The sequence below is a fragment of the Fistularia commersonii genome, chromosome 21 (genome assembly GCF_037954325.1).
Source record: "Fistularia commersonii isolate RoL2024-O1a breed Wild chromosome 21, RoL_Fcom_v1.0, whole genome shotgun sequence".
NCBI classification, from domain to species: Eukaryota; Metazoa; Chordata; class Actinopteri; order Syngnathiformes; family Fistulariidae; genus Fistularia; species Fistularia commersonii.
The window spans coordinates 3386275-3407041 of NC_141304.1; the positions used below are offsets into that span (position 1 = coordinate 3386275).

General features: G+C 47.5%; 2 protein-coding genes across 5 annotated transcripts in view; one reads left to right on the top strand and one right to left on the bottom strand.

Annotated features, from left to right (window-relative positions):
* Nucleotides 1–13256, top strand: part of LOC147222083 (RNA-binding motif, single-stranded-interacting protein 2-like) — a 33106-nt gene extending 19850 nt beyond the window's left edge. For all 3 annotated transcript variants that reach the window (XM_086167906.1, XM_086167907.1, XM_086167908.1), the window contains exons 3-14: nt 247–305; nt 427–518; nt 3484–3641; nt 3766–3845; nt 3971–4080; nt 4249–4292; nt 4465–4558; nt 4689–4739; nt 4820–4930; nt 5017–5097; nt 7882–7969; nt 8950–13256. In XM_086167906.1, the coding sequence (XP_086024032.1) occupies nt 247–305; nt 427–518; nt 3484–3641; nt 3766–3845; nt 3971–4080; nt 4249–4292; nt 4465–4558; nt 4689–4739; nt 4820–4930; nt 5017–5097; nt 7882–7962 (961 nt within the window). In that variant the 3' untranslated portion in view covers nt 7963–7969; nt 8950–13256. The remainder of the gene's footprint in view (nt 1–246; nt 306–426; nt 519–3483; nt 3642–3765; nt 3846–3970; nt 4081–4248; nt 4293–4464; nt 4559–4688; nt 4740–4819; nt 4931–5016; nt 5098–7881; nt 7970–8949) is intronic.
* A 929-nt stretch (nt 13257–14185) lies between these two features.
* On the bottom strand, nt 14186–18706 carry faim2b (Fas apoptotic inhibitory molecule 2b). 2 transcript variants are annotated; one of them, XM_086167910.1, is made up of 12 exons: nt 18451–18706; nt 18013–18058; nt 17853–17920; nt 17636–17700; nt 17505–17558; nt 17348–17398; nt 17223–17262; nt 17111–17148; nt 16940–17027; nt 16208–16303; nt 15901–15954; nt 14186–15819 (listed from the first exon to the last, which is right to left on the bottom strand). In XM_086167910.1, exons 1-12 carry the CDS (start codon nt 18463–18465, stop codon nt 15670–15672), a joined length of 765 nt encoding a protein of 254 aa, XP_086024036.1. In that variant the 5' UTR covers nt 18466–18706; the 3' UTR covers nt 14186–15669. The 2 variants fall into 2 exon arrangements, with proteins under 2 accessions (XP_086024036.1, XP_086024035.1); XM_086167909.1 differs by having other exon boundaries at nt 14187–15819; nt 18013–18061.
* Between the last annotated feature and the right edge of the window lie 2061 nt (nt 18707–20767).

The following is a 20767-nucleotide window of genomic DNA, read 5'->3' on the forward strand; positions in this document are numbered from 1 at the left end:
GAAGAGTCACAGTTAAATGGCTCTGGCAGGGGTGCGTGCATGTGTGTGGGGATAACATTGGGGCGGAGCTACACGTAGCCATCTACGACATGTCAGGTTGTACGCACAACTGAATGTATTGTTTATTCATATTTGTAAGTCCAATAATGGTGCCCGGCATGTCCCCGGGGCAGATTCCTGCATACGCTCATCGCTGCCTCACCTGTCGTCCCTGACGCACCTCTTTGTGTGCCTTTCCCCTTACAGGTACGGCAAGATCGTCTCCACCAAGGCCATCCTGGACAAAACCACCAACAAATGTAAAGGTGAGCACTACTGGTTTTCTGTGGCGCCGCCTCCAGAGGGTTGGAGGTGGATGTCCCCGGGCTAGTTTTAATTGAAAACCAAATTAGCTATTAAGCCGTTTCATTCCCATCTGTCCGTCAGGTTACGGCTTCGTGGACTTCGACAGCCCGGCAGCGGCACAGAAGGCAGTGACGGCGCTGAAGTCCAGCGGCGTTCAGGCTCAGATGGCCAAGGTAAGAGTGAGTTCGCACACTTTGTGCACTCATTGTTCACAAGCACTCCTGCACAAGGTTCCCCCTCCCGCACACCTCATCCTGCGCTCTGGCCAAGTAGCTCTGCAACCAGCATTCGGGTTCAGCACTGCAGATCTCAGCGCTCACGAAGACATGAAAACACCAAACCTTGAGTCAACCTGAGCCAGCTTGCTTACGGGCATGTGGAAGCACAGGTGAACGTGGCCATCTCTGGTTCGCCTCAGAATAGCCAGTCATCCCCGACTCCCAGGTGTATTTGCCTGTTTGCGATGTTTCTCCGCAACAAGCCCCGCCTCTCTCTCTGTCTTGGAGGGTCACGGGTTCGAGCACATTGAACCCCTTCCCACCCCCAGGCCGCAATATCTGGAGGGAAACTATGTCAAGATGAGCAGGAAACAAAACACACACAATGGCGGGGATATAAATAGAACCGTCCTGACGCACTCGCCTTGTTCACACTCATACACAGACACACACACACACACACCCCAGCAGAGTGGCTCACCTGCAGCCTGGAGCAAATATGCTCTGTGACGTGAAGGCCTTCTCACCTGGACCGGATCCATGCACACTCACTTACAAAAAGCACCTCTTCTTCCAAATCACATTAATTTTGTTGGTCGATAGGACTTGCTGTTTTTCCAGAGTTTCCACAACAGGAAACCAGACTCTTAAACTAAACTAGTACCGTGTGGTTCTTCGTGCCTCTAGAACACTTATGGTTTCTACCCAGATCCTGTCCCAGTAATTGGGTTTAACCAATTTCAGGTCCCCTCATCTTGACCTTTGACATCATTGCAGCAACCATGTTGCCGCACCCTGAGTAATTACGATTGAGAAGAGGTAGAATTGGACTGATCTCGGGGGGCTCCTGCCTCTGAGGGCCATAAATGTCAAATTTGGGTCCAGATATTTGTCACGGACCTGATTCTGGTCCGTCGGCCTGCCCCTCTGCAAATCAGATCTCTGTTTGAAGCTGCTGATGTCCAGTCTCTGTGCTCCGCTCTGCGTTTTCCCTTCCTCTCGCAGCTCAGCCCCCTCCGCTCCTGGTTGCCAGGCTCCTGTTGCTCGGTGAACTCTTTAACTCCACGCCTGGTTTCCTGTCTGCCTGCGCTTGGCCTGACGTGCATGCACCTTCCAGGCCGGCAACGCAGAACCAGTCTTGAGTGCTGAAAGCTGAAGGACCTCTAATCAGCTCACCTGCAGCCCTGCAGCTGTCTGTATATCTACATATATCTATATATCCGTTTCTACTTCCACACCGCTCCCCCGGGATGTATGACATTATCTTTGCAGACTATGTGCATGTCTTAGCGCGGCAACGCAAGCCTGAACATTTCCAAAGACAACAGGAAGCTTTAACCCAGTGCACCCGGTTTTGCTGTGCAGACTGCGAGAACGCTCTGTCCCCTCACGTTGGACCCTGTGAAGGTCCGGGTACTGCCGTCATGTCTGACATTGTAAAAGCCAGGTTCATGCATTTTTCACATCAAGAAGTACTTGCACTGGCAAATAGCGCCTGGAAAGGTGGCGCCACCCCTTCGCTAGCTGCTGTGCTGTCATCGTACCCACTCCTTTTGACCAGCGAAGTCACGGGTTAACCCATGCTAACCCAAATAAGAACCTGTTTCTAACTTGGGACTTCTGCAGGTGATCTTCACTCCACCGGAGCATTAATGCCGCCGCAGAGACGTCAGATGATTTTCCCTCCGTATGTGGAAGTCGGTGCAAACATTGCGGCCGCAGACACTACCGTGTTGTGTAGCTCGGCAGTGTGACTAGATTGACACCAACTGTACACCCAGGGTCTGCACTCTCACATTCTATATTACATACAACAAAAGTTACACAGCCATTTTATACATAACGGCACTAGAAATATATTTTCATAAATACAGCCCCTCCCAGCTGACAGTGGGCAAGCGGTTTGCCCTGGACCGGTGGCCTGTCCGTCACAGGTCCACTAATCTCCTTCAGGTTACATTATCCAAGCTCTGCTCTCATATGGTACCTGATGACCCTGCCACATGTAGAGACATACAGTACAACCATTCGCCCTCTCAGACATCAATGAACCTCTTGGGGTTCACAGACATGGGGAGAACATAGACTCCCCAGAGAAAGCCCGCCCCTGTGGGGATCCAACCAAGGACCTTCTTGCTGTGAGGTGAAGGTACTAACACCTGCACCACCGTGCTGTCCATCCGCCCTTCTGCTTTCTTTTGCTGACCTATTATCTTCACTGGGCTTACATTGTGTTTCCCAAACATATGCAGAACTAGAACTGGAGTAATGGTTGTGATGGTCCTTCTGAAACGTAGGTCCTCTGTCCAGTTTGTATCAGGTTCAATGACAGTTTTCAGTTAAACACCCTGCTAGCCAGGAGGGAAGCATTGCATTAGCTGGGGCATGCTAGCTACAGGACAAAGCACCACATCCTCACTCCCAATCTGTCAACCACCTGACGAAACGTTCCCTTAGCGTCACTAACCTGGAGCATAATTTTTAGACAAACCTACTTTCGGATACAACGTCAGAGAAGGAACGCGATTGCTCTTTTACAACAGAAGTATGTGGAAAATACACAATCGACCTTTATTTAGGTTAGGTTTAGAAGTACATACCAATGTCGATGTAGAAGTGACGCTTCGGGTTTGTCACAAAACGACAAAAGGGGTGTCTAATACGATGGTATGTGATGCAAAGGGAACTTTTTGTCAGGCAGTTGACCTATGGAGAATGAGGATGGGTTTGACAAAGACACATTTGCAGGAGTAATTCCATGTTTGGTTGTTTCCTAAAAACCACAGAGCGACCGGGTTTGTGAAAAGAGCAAAAACCCAAAGGCAGGGGGCCAAATGTCTGAGAAGTTCCTCCACATTCTTCTACTGGTTTGCACTAACCAGCAAATGAAAACATATTCCGCTCTTTGTTTCCTGCACAGCAACAAGAGCAGGACCCCACCAACCTCTACATCTCCAACCTGCCGGTGTCCATGGATGAGCAGGAGCTAGAGGGCCTGCTCAAGTCCTTTGGCCAGGTCATCTCCACACGCATTCTGCGGGACGCTAACGGCACCAGCCGCGGCGTGGGATTCGCCAGGTCAGGCTGTCAAGAGAGAATATTCAAACGAAAGGCTGTCTTTCCTGGTGTTTCATCACCATCTTCGTAAACAAGATGTTTGCCAGAAAGCATGTGTGGAGATGGGATTGGCTTTTTGTTTCAGGATGGAATCCACCGAGAAGTGCGAGGCTATAATTCAGCATTTTAATGGGAAATTCATCAAGACTCCGCCAGGAGTGCCTGGTGAGTGGAGGCCGGTCACCAGAAGTCCCTTCATTCACATATTCCTTTTTTTTTAACGCTGTGGAGCTTAAGCTTCCCCCTCCAGCCCCTCTGCTGAATTCCTTTTTGATCTGCTGCTTCCACAGTGCCCACAGAGCCCTTATTATGTAAGTTTGCCGATGGAGGTCAGAAGAAAAGGCAGAACCAGGGGAAGTACCTCCAGAACGGAAGGCCCTGGGCCAGAGATGGAGAAACTGTTAGTGACTCATTTCTCTTCCGGTCAACTCGCTGTACGACAGCAAGAAAACGTTCCACACTTCTGAATGTGATGGTTGACTCTCAGCGGCGAGCTGGCTGTGAGTGCACACCGCGCTGGTGTTTGCGTGACCTCACCGCTTCTGAATCCTGTGTATTGTTTTCCCAGGGAGGAATGACGCTGGCGTATGACCCGACAGCCTTACAAAATGGGTGAGTGGTATGTTTGGGCCCAGCCCTCCAGAAACATATGAACGCTCCAAATTTGACAAACTGCTGCCCTCTGCTGGGAGACCGAGGGGCTTCCGGGACAACTCGCGGGTGCAGTTAGACGATGACGGCGCAGGGATGTTTTGTCTCACGCCCTGCTCTGTTCGGTCGGCAGCTTCTACTCGTCGCCGTACAGCCTGGCTCCGAACCGAATGATCACCCAGACCTCCCTCTCGCCGTACATGCATTCTCCCGTTTCATCCTACCAGGTGCCCGCCCACTCTTCTTCTGCACCGTCGAGCACTCTGCACTTGCCAAAATAAGTCTACATGTTGTAGTCTCTCTTGTGCTATGTTTTCGTGTAAACCTGAGTTTGATGATTCCTTCCCCGCTCTACAGGTACACAGCCCGTCTTGGATGCACCATCAGTCATACCTCATGCAGCCCGCTGTGAGTAGAGCCTCAAAGCCACCACCGTGCTGCGCCCGTCTTCTGTGGCTCCTGACCATGTGCGCCGTTTGACTTCACAGGGTACAGTTCTTACCCCAACAATGGATCACGCCATGTCCATCCAGCCCACGTCGATGATGGGACCTCTCACCCAGCAGCTAAGCCACCTGTCTCTTGGCAGCACAGGCACAGTGAGTACATCTTGGAGTGGCATGAATTCAAAAAGACACCACAGGAAATAGTCATTTTTACAAAACATCCTTCCGTCTCCCTGCAGTATATTCCGGCCAACACAACTATGCAGGGGACCTACATCCCCCAGTACACCCCAGTGCCTCCCTCCAGTGTCCCAGTAGAGGTAAGAGGTGGTCACCATGTGACCTCAGCCGGTTACACGGTGACCCCACACTTACTTACCCGCCTAAAACATATCCATCTGTGTGCGTAAAAGAAAGTCAGCAAAAGAGTCAAACAAGAGGCAGGTAGAAATGGTATGTTTCAGTCTGGTCCGAGCAAATCTCGCCACCTCTGGTTCCAGACGAAGGGGCCTGTCTGAGAAGTCAATTTATCTGTTGTCATATTTTCCTTAACGGGCAACATGGATTCTCGCGCTCCCACATGATGTCAGCAGCTGATCAGATTTGCCCATTTCCTCAAAGCGGCGCTTCCATTTGAATCTGTTGCTACATTTAGCCACCTACCAGACCCCATGAGAGCTTCTTCTCTCCAAACAAGACCAAACCAACCACTCTGATATAAAGTGTGCTACTTCTTTTGGTCAATGTAAGAGACTATCTTTTAAATCTGTGGTGGAAGAGGAATTAACACAGAGGCATTCTGGGTAAATGTACAATAAGCACTGAATCGAAATTAGCCATTCATACAGTCACACATTGATGGCAGCAGAGGTGCCATGTAAGGCGCTGAGCCTCGGGCAGCAGCTGCATGGGGGTCTCAGCATGGAGACAAGAGGAATGGCTACCCTTTTATAGGGGTGACGGCATTACCAACCGACCCCAAACCCCTGGTGGGCGGAGTCAAATGTTGGTGTGTGACGCCATAATCTGTTGTACTGTTGTAGCTGGAAATGTCTTGGAAATAAAACCGGAAACTCATTTCAAGTAAGGAGCAGGAACCCTGACTTGCAGTACTTTGTAATTTTTGCAGGTTGTCGAGCAGCACTGACCTGCACACCTTTCATTGTGTACATAAATACAGGTCCTTCTCAAAAAATGTGCATATTGTGATAAAGTTTCTTATTTTCCATAATGTAATGATAAAAATTAAACTTTCATATATTTTAGTTTCATTACACGCAACTGAAGTAGTTCAAGCCTTTTATTGTTTTAATATTGATGATTTTGGCTAAAAAGTAAAGAAAAAACAAATGAATTAGCATACGTCATCCAACCAATAAAAAAAAGTGTTTTTAATACAAAAAAAGTCAACCTTCAAATTATTATGCTCAGTTATGCATTCAATACTTGGTCGGGAATCCTTTTGCAGAAATGACTGCTTCAATGCGGCGTGGCATGGAGGCAATCAGCCGGTGGCACTGCTGAGATGTTATGGAGGCCCAGGATGCTTCGATAGCGGCCTTAAGCTCATCCACAGTGTTGGGTCTGGTGTCTCTCAACTTGCTCTTCACAATATCCCAAAGATTCTCGATGGGGTTCAAGTCAGGAGAGTTGGCAGGCCAGTTGAGCACAGTTATACCATGGTCAGTAAACCATTAACCAGTGGTTTTGGCACTGTGAGCAGGTGCCAGATCGTGCTGAAAAATCTCCATAAAGCTTTTCAGCAGATGGAAGCATGAAGTGCTCCAAAATCTCCTGGTAACTAGCTGCATTGGCCCTGCCCTTAATAAAACACAGTGGACCAGCACCAGCAGCTGACATGGCACCCAGAGCATCACTGACTGTGGGTACTTGACACTGGACTTCAGGCATTTTGGCATTTCCTTCTCACCAGTCTTCCTCCAGAGTCTTGACACCTTGATTTCCAAATGACATGCAAAATTTGCTTTCATCAGGAAAAAAGTACTTTGGACCACTGAGAAACAGTCCAGTGCTGCTTCTCTGCAGCCCAGGTCAGGCGCTTCTGCTGCTGTTTCTAGTTCAAAAGTGGCTTGACCCGGGGAATGCGGCACCTGTAGCCCATTTCCTGCACACGCCTGTGCACAGTGGCTCTGGATGTTTCTACTCCAGACTCAGTCCACTGCTTCCACAGCTCCCCCAAGATCTGGAATCGGCCCTTCTCCACAATCTTCCTCAGGGTGCGGTCACCTCTTCTGGGGTTGCAGCGTTTTCTGCCACACTTTTTCCGTCCCACCTCACGGACGTCCCACTGAGGTGCCTTGATACAGCACTCTGGGAACAGCCTATTCGATCAGATCTGTGTCTTACACTCTTGCTTGAGAGTGTCGATGATGGCCTTCTGGACAGCGGTCAGGTCGGCAGTTATACCCATGATGGCGGTTTTGAGTAATGAACCAGGCTGGGAGTTTTTTTAAAAGCCTCAGGAATCTTCTGCAGGTGTTTACAGTTAATTTGTTGATTCAGATGATTAGGTTAATGGCTCGTTTAAAGTACCATTTCATGATATGCTAATTTTTTGTGATAAGAATTTGGGGTTTTCAAGAGCTGTATGCCAAAATCATCAGTATTAAAACAATAAAATATTTAAGTTGGTGTGCAATGAATCTAAAATATATGAAAGTTTAATTTTTATCATTACATTATGGAAAATAATGAACTTCATGACAATATGCTCATTTTTCGAGAAGGACCTGTACTTTATGGTGCACTGTGTACTTCTGCCAGTGACATGTAGTCAGGCGGGGCAGGAGAGGCTGTGCTTGACTTGCCAATCTTGGAAAGAAAAAATAATTAAATGATTATATTTATCAGTCGTCTACACTTGAAAGGTATTTTTCATTTAACTTCACAAGTTTTAGATTGTTTTTTATTCAAAATGGCTGGACCGCACATCATTGACTTCTGCACTACACTAATATACTGTATTTGTGCTACATTCATACCAACAGTATCTCAAAAGCAGGGCAAAGGAAATTTCTTATCTGGTTAACTTTGGAGAATGATGTATCTTTTTCAGATAGAAGGTCTACATTTTGTCTTTGCAGGAGAATGGTGGTCAACAGCAACAGGTTGCCATGGAGACTCCAGCAGAACACACAAACTACTCGTACCAACACACCAAATGAAGCTAAGGTACGACGACGAGACCCGGCGTGAGAGTCACCCGCCAGTAGCTTTGCTACTTTTCATGTGTTTCAAAATTCTAGGGCTAGCATGAATATTCACCAGTTCATCCATTATACTGCTTATCCTGCACTCAGGATCTTGATTGGTTATGAGGTGGAGTTCACCTGGGACTGATCGATCATACAGTATATAAAAACAAACTACCGTTTACTCAGTCAAACATCATATGGAGACATACAACCGTTCACTCTCTCATCCACATATATGTACAATTCATGGTCTCCAACGAACCTCCTGCATGTTTTTGGACTGTTGGAGGAACCTGGAGAACCTGGATGAACCCTATGCAGTCACGAGGAGAACATGGAGACTCTCAGTTGCAAAGGTCCCCAGAAGACCCTCTGCCACAAACATCTAGCACACTAAGAAGCGACAATGCAGCAACAACGCAGTGACGGCAGCTGAGTGAGGCAGAAGCGTTGGCGGTGATTTCCCTGTTGGAAATCCTCTCTCATCTCTTTAGCAACACCTCCTCCCAGAAATCACTGGCATGCCTACAAATGCCTCACATAGATGAGATACATCATCTTCATACTTCCTGACCACCAATTGGCTTTTCCGCCTCGGCCACGCCCACTTTGAATTTCTAACCAATCACACAGGAGAAGAAGCCCTGGCTGGTTGATGTGTTGAGAACCGGCGTGGGATGTCCATGGGTTCTCCTGCTTCCTCCTGCAATCCACCAACATTCAGGGATCTGACAGAGGAGTCAGAATTGAGAATGAGAGTGTGAACTAGCCGGATGTTGATTGACAGGCTAGGACAGACCCAGCCTCTCGTCTTCTGATAGGGCAGGATGAATCTGAATGAATGGATGGATGAAAAAAGGAATCACACTGGATTCCATGTAATGGAACAGCTGCAGACGCCTGCTTCTCCTCACTGTTAATGTGTGTGTGTGTGTTTGTGTGTGTGTGTGTGTCCAGCTCCCGGCAGGGCGGGGGGGCAAGGGGGGCGGCAGACACATCCAACCAGCAGGATTCAGTTGGAGGGGCTCTGCAGCCACCAAGCACCCGGACTTGAACATGGATGACAAAAGGAACACGTGTGCATTTTGTGTGTGTGTGTGTGTGTGTGTGTACGTGCGTGTGTGTGTGTGGGTATGCGTGTATATGTGCGTCTGTTGTTGTTTTTTTTCCATTGTTTTTAAGAAACAGGACACACTTACTTGGTGGGACCTTCTGCTTTCGTCCTCAACCAAAGGCGGTGAATCTTCTCCGGAAGCTGAGATCTATTTTGAAACCTGAGGAGGAGCAAGACAAGGACATTAAAAAAAAATGTAAGAGAGCAAGGAAGTGGCGGTTATTTTTGTGGGTTATTTTTGTGCACGTGACAAACGGATCCTTATTGTGAAGCTCTCTGGAGGTCCTTCAAAGCGACTTGGAGAAGAAATACCACACCTTTGCTTCCTTTGTCAGATATGCAGACTCTTCTTTGTACTTCCTGACGTCTGTCTGATGTTCTGCACGCCACAGCTGGGCGGCGGTCCGCGCTGGTCTTCTCAAATCTCCGGCGCCCCCTGCTGGGCCGATGCCGTTTTAAAGCTACTTCCTCCTCCACGCGCCACGGGTGCCCTGTTCGCACCTCGATTGCAGTTTATTGTGTTATTGTTTGTTTGAAAGAAAAAGCAAAGCAAAATGTCCACCTCCTGTCACAGCCGAACAAAGACAATCACTGATTTGTATTTATATTTGAATTATAGTTCTATTTTTTAGAGTTTTTTAGATCATTGAAATTTACATTTATAGAAAAGAAGCTATTTAAATACTGTAGCCTAAGCAGGCCAGGCCGACCCGCGGGCGCCAGGGACCCTTCGCGTGGCAATGGTGGCGGGACGGCCCCTGGGTTCTGGGCTCCTGGCTCTGGGGTCCGGGCCCTGCGCTAATGGCTCTGACCCGCAAACAGACCCAGAATGGCCGCCCGCCCTTGACGGCGTTCATGTCCATGAGAAGTGGATTCTAAGCGGCTTCTTCTTCTCATCTTCTCTTTGCCGTTCCTTCTGGAGCCTTCAGTCATGGCAAGAAGCACGCACTTGCTAACGCTAGCTTTGCAGACAGTGGGGTGGAAGTCAAGCCGAACTCTTGCCTGCGAGGACAGGTGCCGCTGCCGTTGTTGATCTTCACTTTGCTCTGATTTGTCCTTCCTTTGTAGAGAGTCAGTGCTTTTCTTTTGTCCTCCACCACAAGGCGCTCACCCACCCTGACCCGCCTTCCTTAATATCCTGTCCTCAACCAAGATCTTGGAAGTAGCTGTAGCTGCAGAGCAGGCGTCTCCAACCCTTTTCCCTACTTTTACCAAACAAAGATGGCCAACTGGCACCTTCATTCAACCCAGACAAACTCAGTGGGCTCATTTCACCTGAACTTTTGGTGTCCACGTCTCTCCTGGGTCAGTGGAGACTCTGTGCTGAAAGCCATGTGTGCCTGATGACCTCTGATTCTAGCTGTACAACATCTGCACCTCCACAGATGCCCTCTGACTCGTGGAGGTTCACAGCAGTGCAACTGTCGACCATCCATCTTCTCCCTCTCGTCCAGTGTGGGGTCTCCCCATCCATTTTGGTCAGCTCTGAATCCAGAGGTGTTCCCAGTCGAGCCCAAAGATACACCCCCCCCAGTGTGTCCTGGGGGGGACCAAGTGTGACCCGATGTGTCCTGGGTCTTCTCCAGGATCTGGTGGGATGTGCCTAGAACACCTCACCAGGCGCATCCAGGAGGCCTACTGAACAGATGGAGCCTCTTCATTTGGCTCTGAACCCCTCCAGCAGCTTTACTCCGAACCCCCTCTGGTGGACCGAGCTCCTCGCTATCTCTGAGGGCGAGTCCAGACATCTTAGGTGATCTGGTTCTTTGGGTGTCCGCCCACAGCTGGAGACCAGGGGAGAGGATGGGGGCGTAGACCCACCGGTAAATCCAGAACTTCTGCTTTTGGCTCAGCTCCTTCACCGCAATAGACTGATGCAAAGTCACTGCTGATTCACCTGTCCTTCTCCTGCTCCATTCTTCTGAGATACTTAACTTCCTCCACTTGGGTTAGGCTCCTGACCAGGAGAGGCCACTCTACCTTCTTTCAGCTAAAGACCACAACCTCAGATTTTGAGGTGCTGGTTCTCGTCTGGGCTGTGAAACAGCTCCAGTGAGAGCAGGAGATCATGGTCTGATGGAATTATCAGCATCACATCATCTGCAAACATCAGAGACCCAATCCTGAGACCACCAAACCACATCGTCAAGGAGGTCTGTCCATAAAGGTTGTGCGACTTTTTGATTGAGCACTGATTGGCAAATAATCACTTTGTTTGAGAAGGGGGCGGGACTCCTGTGAATTTGATCATATTTCAGCTGGCGGTTGCCGAGTGATCATTCAAGTGACCCTTTGGTGAGCGTCTCTGGGGAGGGAATGCGAGCTACCGGTAGCTCATGAGTGCCGCGTTGGAGTCCCCTGTATGCCTTTTGCTTTCCTGCAGTATGTCGGTTCCACGCCTCGCCTTGCCTTGATGCCACCGGGCCTTTGTTGGAGGGGGGGAACCCCAAGGCGCCAGCGTCACCGTCAACCCATGTAATTTATACAGACGTCAGAAGCTGTAGATATGTAGATACTAAGGATAAAGGAACACCAAGGGTTCTCCAAAGGACTGCTCCCTCCACCATGGAAGTGCCATTAGCCACAGTTCTTACAGCCTTTCGGGAGACGGGAAGGAGATCCTGCAAACACGTCTCAGCTAAGCCTTAAAGTCCCTCCTTGGAAGGACACCTCGCTGTATATAGTTCTGAAGCAGCCTGTCGGAGGCACACCTCCCGCGCCTCGTTTCGCCACGTCGCCTTCGATGCGTGTCCTGTTACGTCCTGCAACCAAAGAAGTTGTAGCCGCCCGTCTTTTCCTTTGTTGTTCTCCACCTTGCTCCCATAGGATGAAAGCTTGTACGTCGTGCGCTCGGGAAAATAAAATTCTGATTGATTCAGAAGGAGGAATAGCGAGCGTTTATCTATCGGGCCGGTGGAAGGAAATCCCGGTGTTGTCGTGCATGTGAGGTGCAGCATGTATGGCGGTATCCATCCACCACCAGCAGCTTCACGCTGGAGCAAACCTTGTAAATAGCTTTCGTTCCTTCGTCTTTCCATCTGCTCTTCATGCCAGTTGTTTGTTCTCGTGTTTCCCTTTTTTTTTTTTCTCTTTCCTTTGATGAGTTTATCACCTGTCCAGACAGAACAGTAACCCACAGAGCGTCATTGTTTCAGCGCACCATGAAGGAAATGTCATGGATATAGTTTATATGTTCACAATGATAATCCATGTGTTAGCCATTACCTTTAACACAAAAGAAAAAAGGATTTTGGAACTATGAAATGACTACTTGTTATCATGCAGCATTTATTTATTTTAAATTTGACCTCATTTATAACATCCTGATGCTCTAAAAGTTCCCGGCATCATGGTCCCTTGAATTCCAGCTACATTACATTGTAGTAAATGAGTAATTATTACAGTACTCTTTGTAGTATAGAATTTAAAGAAAACACTTATGTTGCACTTTTTAAGTGTTTGTTTCAGTCCACAACTATTTGATCATACACCCCCCCCACCCCCCACCGGACCCCACGACCCCGCGTAGATCCGAGATCTTATTTCATAGCTTCAAAATGTTTTGCTGCTAAAACAGGATTTCCAGGCAGGAGGTCAGACGGAGCTGCTGCGGATTTTCAAAGGCTCTTTTTGATGTTTTAGTTAAGTGCGGAGTTCTAACCTCCTCCCCCTTTTTCAGTTACAACCGTGAGATCTACACAGGTAGTCAAATGTCAATTCCCAAAGTAGGACGACAAAGATAGTCATCTTGAGTGACAAAGTGGCATATGGACCTGAGCTCCGGGAATTACGGGGCTTCTGAAAATCTGCCAGGCTCCTTTTACTTCCTGCTTGTGAAATTTTTTTTTTTTGTTTTTTTTTTTTTATTTATACAAGAACTCATTTTGTACAGTTTTGTTAAAGGAAAACAGAGCATAAAAAGAGGTTTTGATATTTGGTTATTTTGCAAAAAGCTGCTCGGCTACGTTTGTCTTCCTGTGCCAGAGTGTCTACGTGTCTGAAACTTGTGTTTTTGTTTTTTTTTTTATTGATTGAAATAAGGTTTTTTTCTTTTTTTCTTTCTTTCTTTCGTTCTTTCTTCCTTGGTTTTCTCTTTGAATTTGAATACGTTGTTTTCTTTTTTTAATAAAAACATTTTTTTCAATGTGAACTGTCTTGTTGGGTAACACCCCCCCTCCCCCCAGAGACTCTAGCCCATGCTAATTAGTTTAGCACAATTTTAGCCATGCCACCTGCACCACAGACATCACATACACACACACACACACACATGCTGATTGGACTTTTAATCTCCATAAAGAATTATGTGATGCAAAAGACATGATATGAGGCGGATGCTTGCCAAATGGATTCTTGCATTTGAAGCAACAAGGTTATTATTGTTTCTTTTAGTCCTTATTTTGAACCCCAATCCATTCTCGAGGGCCTGAGCTGATGTCTCCCTGAGTGGCCCCAGGCCCGGATTAATATACAGTGTTGCGTCAGGAAGGACATCCGATGTAAAACCTGTGCCAAAATTGAACATAGGGCTCTCATATCAGATCAGATGTGGCCCAGGTCAACAATGACTGCTGTTGGTGCTAATAACCTACAGGATACCAATGGAAAATGGGTTACTGTGGGTGGAAGAAGGAGAGGAGGAAGACTGTCAAGAGTCTGGGACTGAGAGAAGGGACTTTTAATATTGGGACGAGGACAGGAAAATGTAGAGTTGGTTGATATGATGCAGAGAAGGAAGGTGGAGATACTGTGTGTCCAGTGGACCAGGTTGAGAGTTGCAAGGCCAGATGGCAAGGAACAGGTTTTAAGTTGTACTATCATGGTATTGATGGGAAGAGAAATGGAATGGGTGTTATCTTGAAGGAGTTCTGGTGTCAGATGGACTGATGAGTCTGAAGTTAGAGAGTGAAGGTGTGATGTTCAGTGTTGTTATTCGGTTGTGAGTTAGAGGAGATGGATAAATTCCTGAGTGAGTTAGATGAAGTGATGCAGGATAAATTCCTGAGTGAGTTAGATGAGAGGTTAGGTGAGAGAGTGGTAGTTGGTGCAGAGTTCAGTGGACATATTGGTGAATGCAATAGAGGTGTTGAAAAGCCAATTTTTGTATCCAGGATAGGAACACAGATGGTGGTGGACTTGGCAAAAAGGATGGAAATGGCTGTACCGGATACCTTTTAGTACCCAGGTAGACTATATCTTGTTCAGATGATTTTTTCTGTACAAGATCAATCACTGCAAAGTAGTGGTAGGTGAGAGTGTAACCAGAGAGCATGGGAATGGTGGTTTGTAGGATGAGTCCATTGACAAGGACAAGGGCAGAGCAGAGGAGGAAATGGTGGAAGCTGAAAGGAAAGATTGTTGTATGGTAAAGAGTTGAGATAGGGTCTGGGTGGCCAGGGAGAGCTTCCAGATGACTTGACAACTACAACAAATGTGATCAGGGAGATAGGTAGACACACTTGGTGTGTCATCTTTAAGGAGAGAAGAGAAGGAGACTTGGCGGTGGCATGAGTGCAGGGGGGATGCAGTGCAAGTTGAAGGTAGAGATATGAAAGGCCAAAGACAAGGGTGTATGATGACTTGTATGCTTGGTTGGACAGTAAGGAGTAAGAGAAGTATTTATTCAGGTTGGCCAAACAAAGAGATAGAGATGGAAGAGATGTGCAGCTGGTTCGGGTGATTAAGGATTGAGAGGGAAATGAAGTGACAGATGCTAGAAGAGTGATGGGAAGATGGAAAGAGTACTTTGAAGAGCTGATGAATGAAAGGTAGAGGAGGTGACTATCGTTGACCACACGTTTCACCCCTCATCCAAGAGGCTTCTTCAGTTCAGAACTGTGAAGAAATTCAAGTTCAGTTGCCACGACAAGAAGATTTCAACAGCAATAAGATTGTGATGGTATGGACATGGACAGAGGAGGGAATGGTGGAGATCTGGGTAACAAGAGTGGCGATGCTGGCTAAACTAGCACCTCCCACCTGTGCTACTGGAGTGGATAACAAGAACAAGCTCAAAGTATAGCATCTCATTGTGTGTGTGTTGTTTTATTTGAGACCAGTAATGACCAGCAGTGTCACCTCTTGCTTTCTCGAGGAAGAAAATGTGAGTGAGTTATTGACTTTATTTGACTCATCATCTCAACACAGAATCCTTTTCCAGCGTCTTTCAAAGGCCACAAGCAGAAATCACAACAGATCTCCCGGAACTACAACAGTGACCCTAAACACATCACGTGACAGGCCTGAGTGTAGACGGACCACCAGGCGTGAGACGGACCAAAAAACTGCCAAATCTGAGTTGGCACCCGGTTCTGGAACCCCAGGGAAGCCCCCGGGACTGTCTACCAACTCTTGCCGGACCTATCCAGCGAGATTACAGCGACAGAGAAGAAAACAAAATCACAACATTACGCAACCACGAGTAGATAACCGACAGCTTGCCCCTACACAGACTGGGCGGCCTACAGAGGGAGGGCGGGTCCACGGAGGGGTGGGTTAATCCAAGGTGGAGCCAAGAGTTCAGAGAAAGTTAATCCCTGGTGATGGTCCCTCGGAGGACGACCTCACTCGCGGCCGCCACCTGTGAGCTGCAGCAGGAAGCTGAAAAGGTAGATGATGTCCAGGTAGATGCTGAGCGTGGCAAAAATGTACTCCTCCGGGCTAATGGCGTAGCGCTTGTTGCCCAGCAACAGTTGGGTGTCAAACGCCAGGAACTGTTGTGAAGAGACAGGAGTGGAGTGAGTGGGGGGGAGGGGAGGGGGGGGCTGTCACCGGCTGTCCGGACGAATACTCACCAAGGTGAAGAGGATGGCGCCGACCACTGCGTAGATGGCGTGTAACCAGGGAACCTGTTTGGAAAGATAGCCGGGCAGGGAGTGAGCAGTGGTTGGGTTGCTAATCCAAACACTGGAGCACAGTCAGGTCAGATTATCCCGGGATAATCTCCTGTTAGCACCCAAATAAAGCCAGCAGCACCTTGGGCTCTGACTCAGGTGTGTTCATGAAGAGCCTGTAGCCATTACCGTCTACTTCTAGAATGGTCTGTGTGTGTGTGTGTGTGCGTGTGTGCGTGTGTGTGTGCTTGCGCACTAATGAACTCACGTATCCAAAGGGGACGATGATGGAGATGGTGATGGCGCAGAGCAGCATGACCATGCACAAGGAGAAAAGGATGCCCTGGCAAGACGTGACGTCAATCTGAAAGGGTGAGGAAGATGATGAGCAGCTGACGGAGACCTGGAACTGAAAGGCCTCCCCAAACCAGGTCGGCCATCTTTGGCCTATGTGTGGGATCTTGAGAAGTTTCACCCTCTGGACCTGGTTCAAAAGCCCCACATCCAATTCCCTGGAACGTTCTTCCAAACACATTCCAGTAATTAGACAGCCCGCACTCCCACCCCCTCCCGTTCAATATCTGCAAATGGCTTTTGGAGGCTGGAGTTATTCAACAGGCCTCTGAGCCTGGGAATCAGGTTAATGAACAACCCTCTCCTCCACAAAATACCTCTGTCCGCGGAAAGAAAGTAGAGTTCTCAGAGTGGAACTGACATTTAAAAAGTTTTGTTAGGTCATTCTTATCCTGTATGGTAGGGCTGGAGCCTAGCTTTGCCGTGATTGGACGAGGGGTGGGGTCCCCCCCGGACTGCTCACATATAGGCACATTAAAACATTCACTCTTATTCACACGCCTGGAAAATTTATGGTCTCCAATGAACCTCCTACATGTTTTTGGACTGTGGGGGGAAGCTGGAGGAACCCCACGCAGACACGGTTGAGAACTTGGAGGTCCATACGCAAAGCCGCTAATCACCTCCGAAAGCTAAGGGATCTCACCTTGCTCTGGAAACTGAAGACGGTGACGGACAGACACACCAGGGCTGTGATTCCCAAACACAGGATCACCGACTTGGTGTTGTAGAAGCTTGAGGGTAAACAGGTTGTTAGTCCAGGAGTGGGGCTTCGGCCGTTTGTGGAGAAACGTCCTGACAGAGGAGGAGCTCTTACCTCGACACAAATCCCATCATGAAGGCCATGCTCAGGGTCTGCAAGGGGGAGTCATGGTGGATAAAGATCTCACTGTATGCAGATGATAACCTGTGATGGCCTGAATACTTACAAAGAGTACTAGCAAGATTATGTTCCAGGGAAACTGCCTCCTGTGTGGTTCGGAAAAACAGAATCCATCTTGTCTTCATTCTTTACTCATGTTTCATATCTTATTTTATTTATTTTTTATTTCACCTCAAATCCCCGCAGCAGGAAAGGGCAATGTAGGTGGCGAAGAACATCAGGCTGCCGGTCATAGGGGAGGAAGACAGAGGTTACGCGAAACCCAACGAGAAATGCAGTAGAGGAAGAAATGAAGGGGATGTCGATGTAACAACATGGAAGGACTCACTAAGAGATCATGTACAAGCCGGGGTGGGTCTGGATGAAGAACCTCACTGGTGGACTGGGAAGAGAGAGAGAAAATATGGAGTTGGTCCTTGAGGTCACAACAGGGTCAGCGAACATGACCAGAAGAGTTACCAGAATGTGAAGAGGCCAACGATTGCCACGGTTACCAGGAGCTGGACCAGGAGGATGGCGTAGACCTGCAAGAGGGGAGAGGAGGATCAGCCAACACGCAGCATGTTCAAGAAGGAGCAAGAGGTTGAGGAACATCACGACAAGAGAGGATAAACCAGAGGTCATCTCTGGAACCTGGGTGACCCTTGGATGGGGCGGCACTCTGGGCGGCTCCTACCTTCCTGATGAAGGTCTGCCTGATGACCTTGTCATCCCAGCTGAACTGTGCCTGCATCTCCTCATAGCCTGCATGGGGACGAATGGAGATGGGACATTTCTTGTGAAAAATCCTCCATGTTGGAGACAACCTGCATATACACTGACCCCCAGACACCCACCTGCGGTGGCCTCCTGGTAGCTGGGAGGCTCGTGCTCATCTCCCACCTGCTGGGATGGAAGAAGAGTCAAACCCTTTCCCGCTAAATTCTCAGTCTGGTGGGAGATCCACCACCAAAACAGCCTCCATGTTTAAGTCCCCTGGAGGATTACAATGGATGTAACTGCCGTCCATCTTTGGCTCGCCGGTGGCGCAGAAGCCACAGCTTCAACGGCATGATAAACAAGTCAGCCCCGTCAGTGAGAAGGAGACATTTTGAAAAAATGTCATTTATTAAATTGTTATTTTTATGTTTCATATCCAATGCCTTGCCTTGGCAGAGGCGGCCTGCAGAACCTCCTGCAGGTCCTCTACATTTATCATCCTTGACAGCCTCAAATGCCAAATGGACCAAAAAGCCAAGCTGCACCCTGCAGAGGCAGGAAGTAAAAACACATACCTTTTCCTTCTTCATGATGATCCCCCCCCTTCGGAGTCAGAGGTGACTGAGACAAATCCAAAAGTCTCTCTCAAGATGATTCACCAACAAGGCGCTTCTATGTCCAGAATGTGAAATCTGCCAGCTCCTCTGCTGAGTGTATGTGTGTGTCTCCGTGTGTGTGAGTGTGTGTGAATGATTTAAAAACTCTTGCTCTGATTTTTTTTTATCCACAGTGAGGATTACGCTGCAGCTTTGCGGTGCTCCATGCAGTTAATCTCTGTCTAACCCTGATCCTGGGCCCCCCCGCCCCTCCCTGATGAGCCTGTTCCAGCAGTGTCCACTCACACTGGGACGGTGCCGGACTGTACCACTGGCGCCACCAAAAGAGGGGTGTTATTTCTCCCCCGTCTATCCTGGAACTTGAAGGTCTTAAAGATTTGAATTACATATGAACTGACTGTTTCCGAATAGGGGTTATTTAACAGTTAGATAACTTCTTTTTTTTAAATTTAATTTAATTCCATTTTTTTTGTCTTTTTCTATAAATGACTCCACAATTTTTTAATTATACCGATTTCTGACTCTTCTGACTTCGCCGTACCATCCAGGTTGCCGTGGATCCCAGTGGCTTGAAGGAGCCAGTCACTGGGTGAAGAGGGGTTTCTGTGTATGAGAAGGTTTCGTAACCAAAGCAGTGGATTTAGACTAAGAACATTATCATGCACACATAACGGGGCAGGGGGTAATGGGACTTAACTGTTACGGCCCTATCCAAACATATAACTGTCTATCTATCTATCTATCTATCTATCTATCTATCTATCTATCTATCTATCTATCTATCTATCTATCTATCTATCTATCTATCTATCTATCTATCTATCTATCTATCTATCTATCTATCTATTTATCTTATACTCTACTTATACTTATAAGATATACTTTATTGATCCACATAGGGGAAATTCTTTTGTCACAGCAGCGCAAGAATAGAGAGACAATTAAAAGATGGCAAAAGATATCCACAAATAAATAGACAGCAGAGTGAACAACAACAAGGATAAGAATAGACAACAGAATGAAAAAAAGACAGCAAGGGTGAGAATAGACAACCAAAATGACAACACCAAGGATAAAAACAGAAACAGAGTGACAATAACAATGAAAAAATAAACATGATGCGAGTGGACTGACACCAACAAGGATAAAAATAGACAACAGAGTTAGGGCATGACACGTGTGAATGAGTGTGGTAGTGAGGTTGTGGTAGCATAGATGCACTGCCAGCTTGTCAGAATTTTGTGCTGTCCAGATTGCTGTTGTACAGTCTGATGGCCATGGGCACAAAGGAGCATCTGAAGCGTTCAATTCTACACCGGGTTGGGATGAGCCGTTTGTTGAAGCTGCCCATTAGCCACAGCTCATCATGCAGGGGGTGGGAACTGCCACTGATTCAAGATGGTCCAGGTTCAGTTCCACCACTGAGCGGGCTTTCCTCACTTGCTTGTTGAATTGAGAAATGTTGTTGTTGTTGTGAATAACTAAATTTCTTTATATTTAACATTAACCATTCACACAGTGGGTTGTATTACCGATACATGTGAGGTCATCGCCAGATTGAAGAAAGGATACTTTTGTATCCCCCTCTTCTTGGACAAATACTTCCTGAAGTGCCCTTGCAGGGTTTACCTGCCAGTCCGCGTGTGTGTGTGTGTGTGTGTGTGTGTGTGTGTGCGTCAGACTGTCATGCAGTCAAACTGTTGTATAGTATAGCGGTCCCCAACCTTTTTTGCGCAAGGGACTGGTTTAATGTCAGACAATATTTTCGCAAACCAGCCTTTAAGGCGAGGCAGATAAATACTTATTAATACTAATATATAAATATTCCCAACTTTTTTCTTTCAAAATACTCCGAAGGTTTGTTTTTTACTAACTGGTGAAGCAGTTTTGAAGGCTTCGTTGCCTCATTGGAAAGCTTGTCACTGCATATTGTAGCATTTTAGTCAGGGAAAACACCTGGTTGACGGTAAAGTGTTCATTTAATAAGCAATAGCTGTTGTTGGCCACAGTCACGCCACATAAGCCTGCAATACAACTAGCTCTTCCTGCTCAATTCCAGGTAAGAATTCCTTGCACCCCAACCACACCCACAAAATTCCCAGCAACTTCAAAATCACACAGAAAACAAACATCAACATAAACCCCAACATTCGTGACTCATTACAATATTATGCAGAGTGGGCTCGGTGTGTGGGAATCACCTCTCTTTATAAATCCATATTTTAAGTAGGTCCCCTGGTATTGTCTGTTAAATGCAGCTGTCCTTTTCTTAGTG

Bases quoted from the DNA above. Each gene is read 5' to 3' on its own strand.
- faim2b (XM_086167909.1), bottom strand. The intron at 17,399-17,504 runs GTGAGTCCTTCC...TATGACCGGCAG, and splicing joins GGCTTGTACATGATCTCTTA to CCTGATGTTCTTCGCCACCT. The intron at 17,028-17,110 runs GTAAGAGCTCCT...TTTACCCTCAAG, and splicing joins ATGATGGGATTTGTGTCGAG to CTTCTACAACACCAAGTCGG.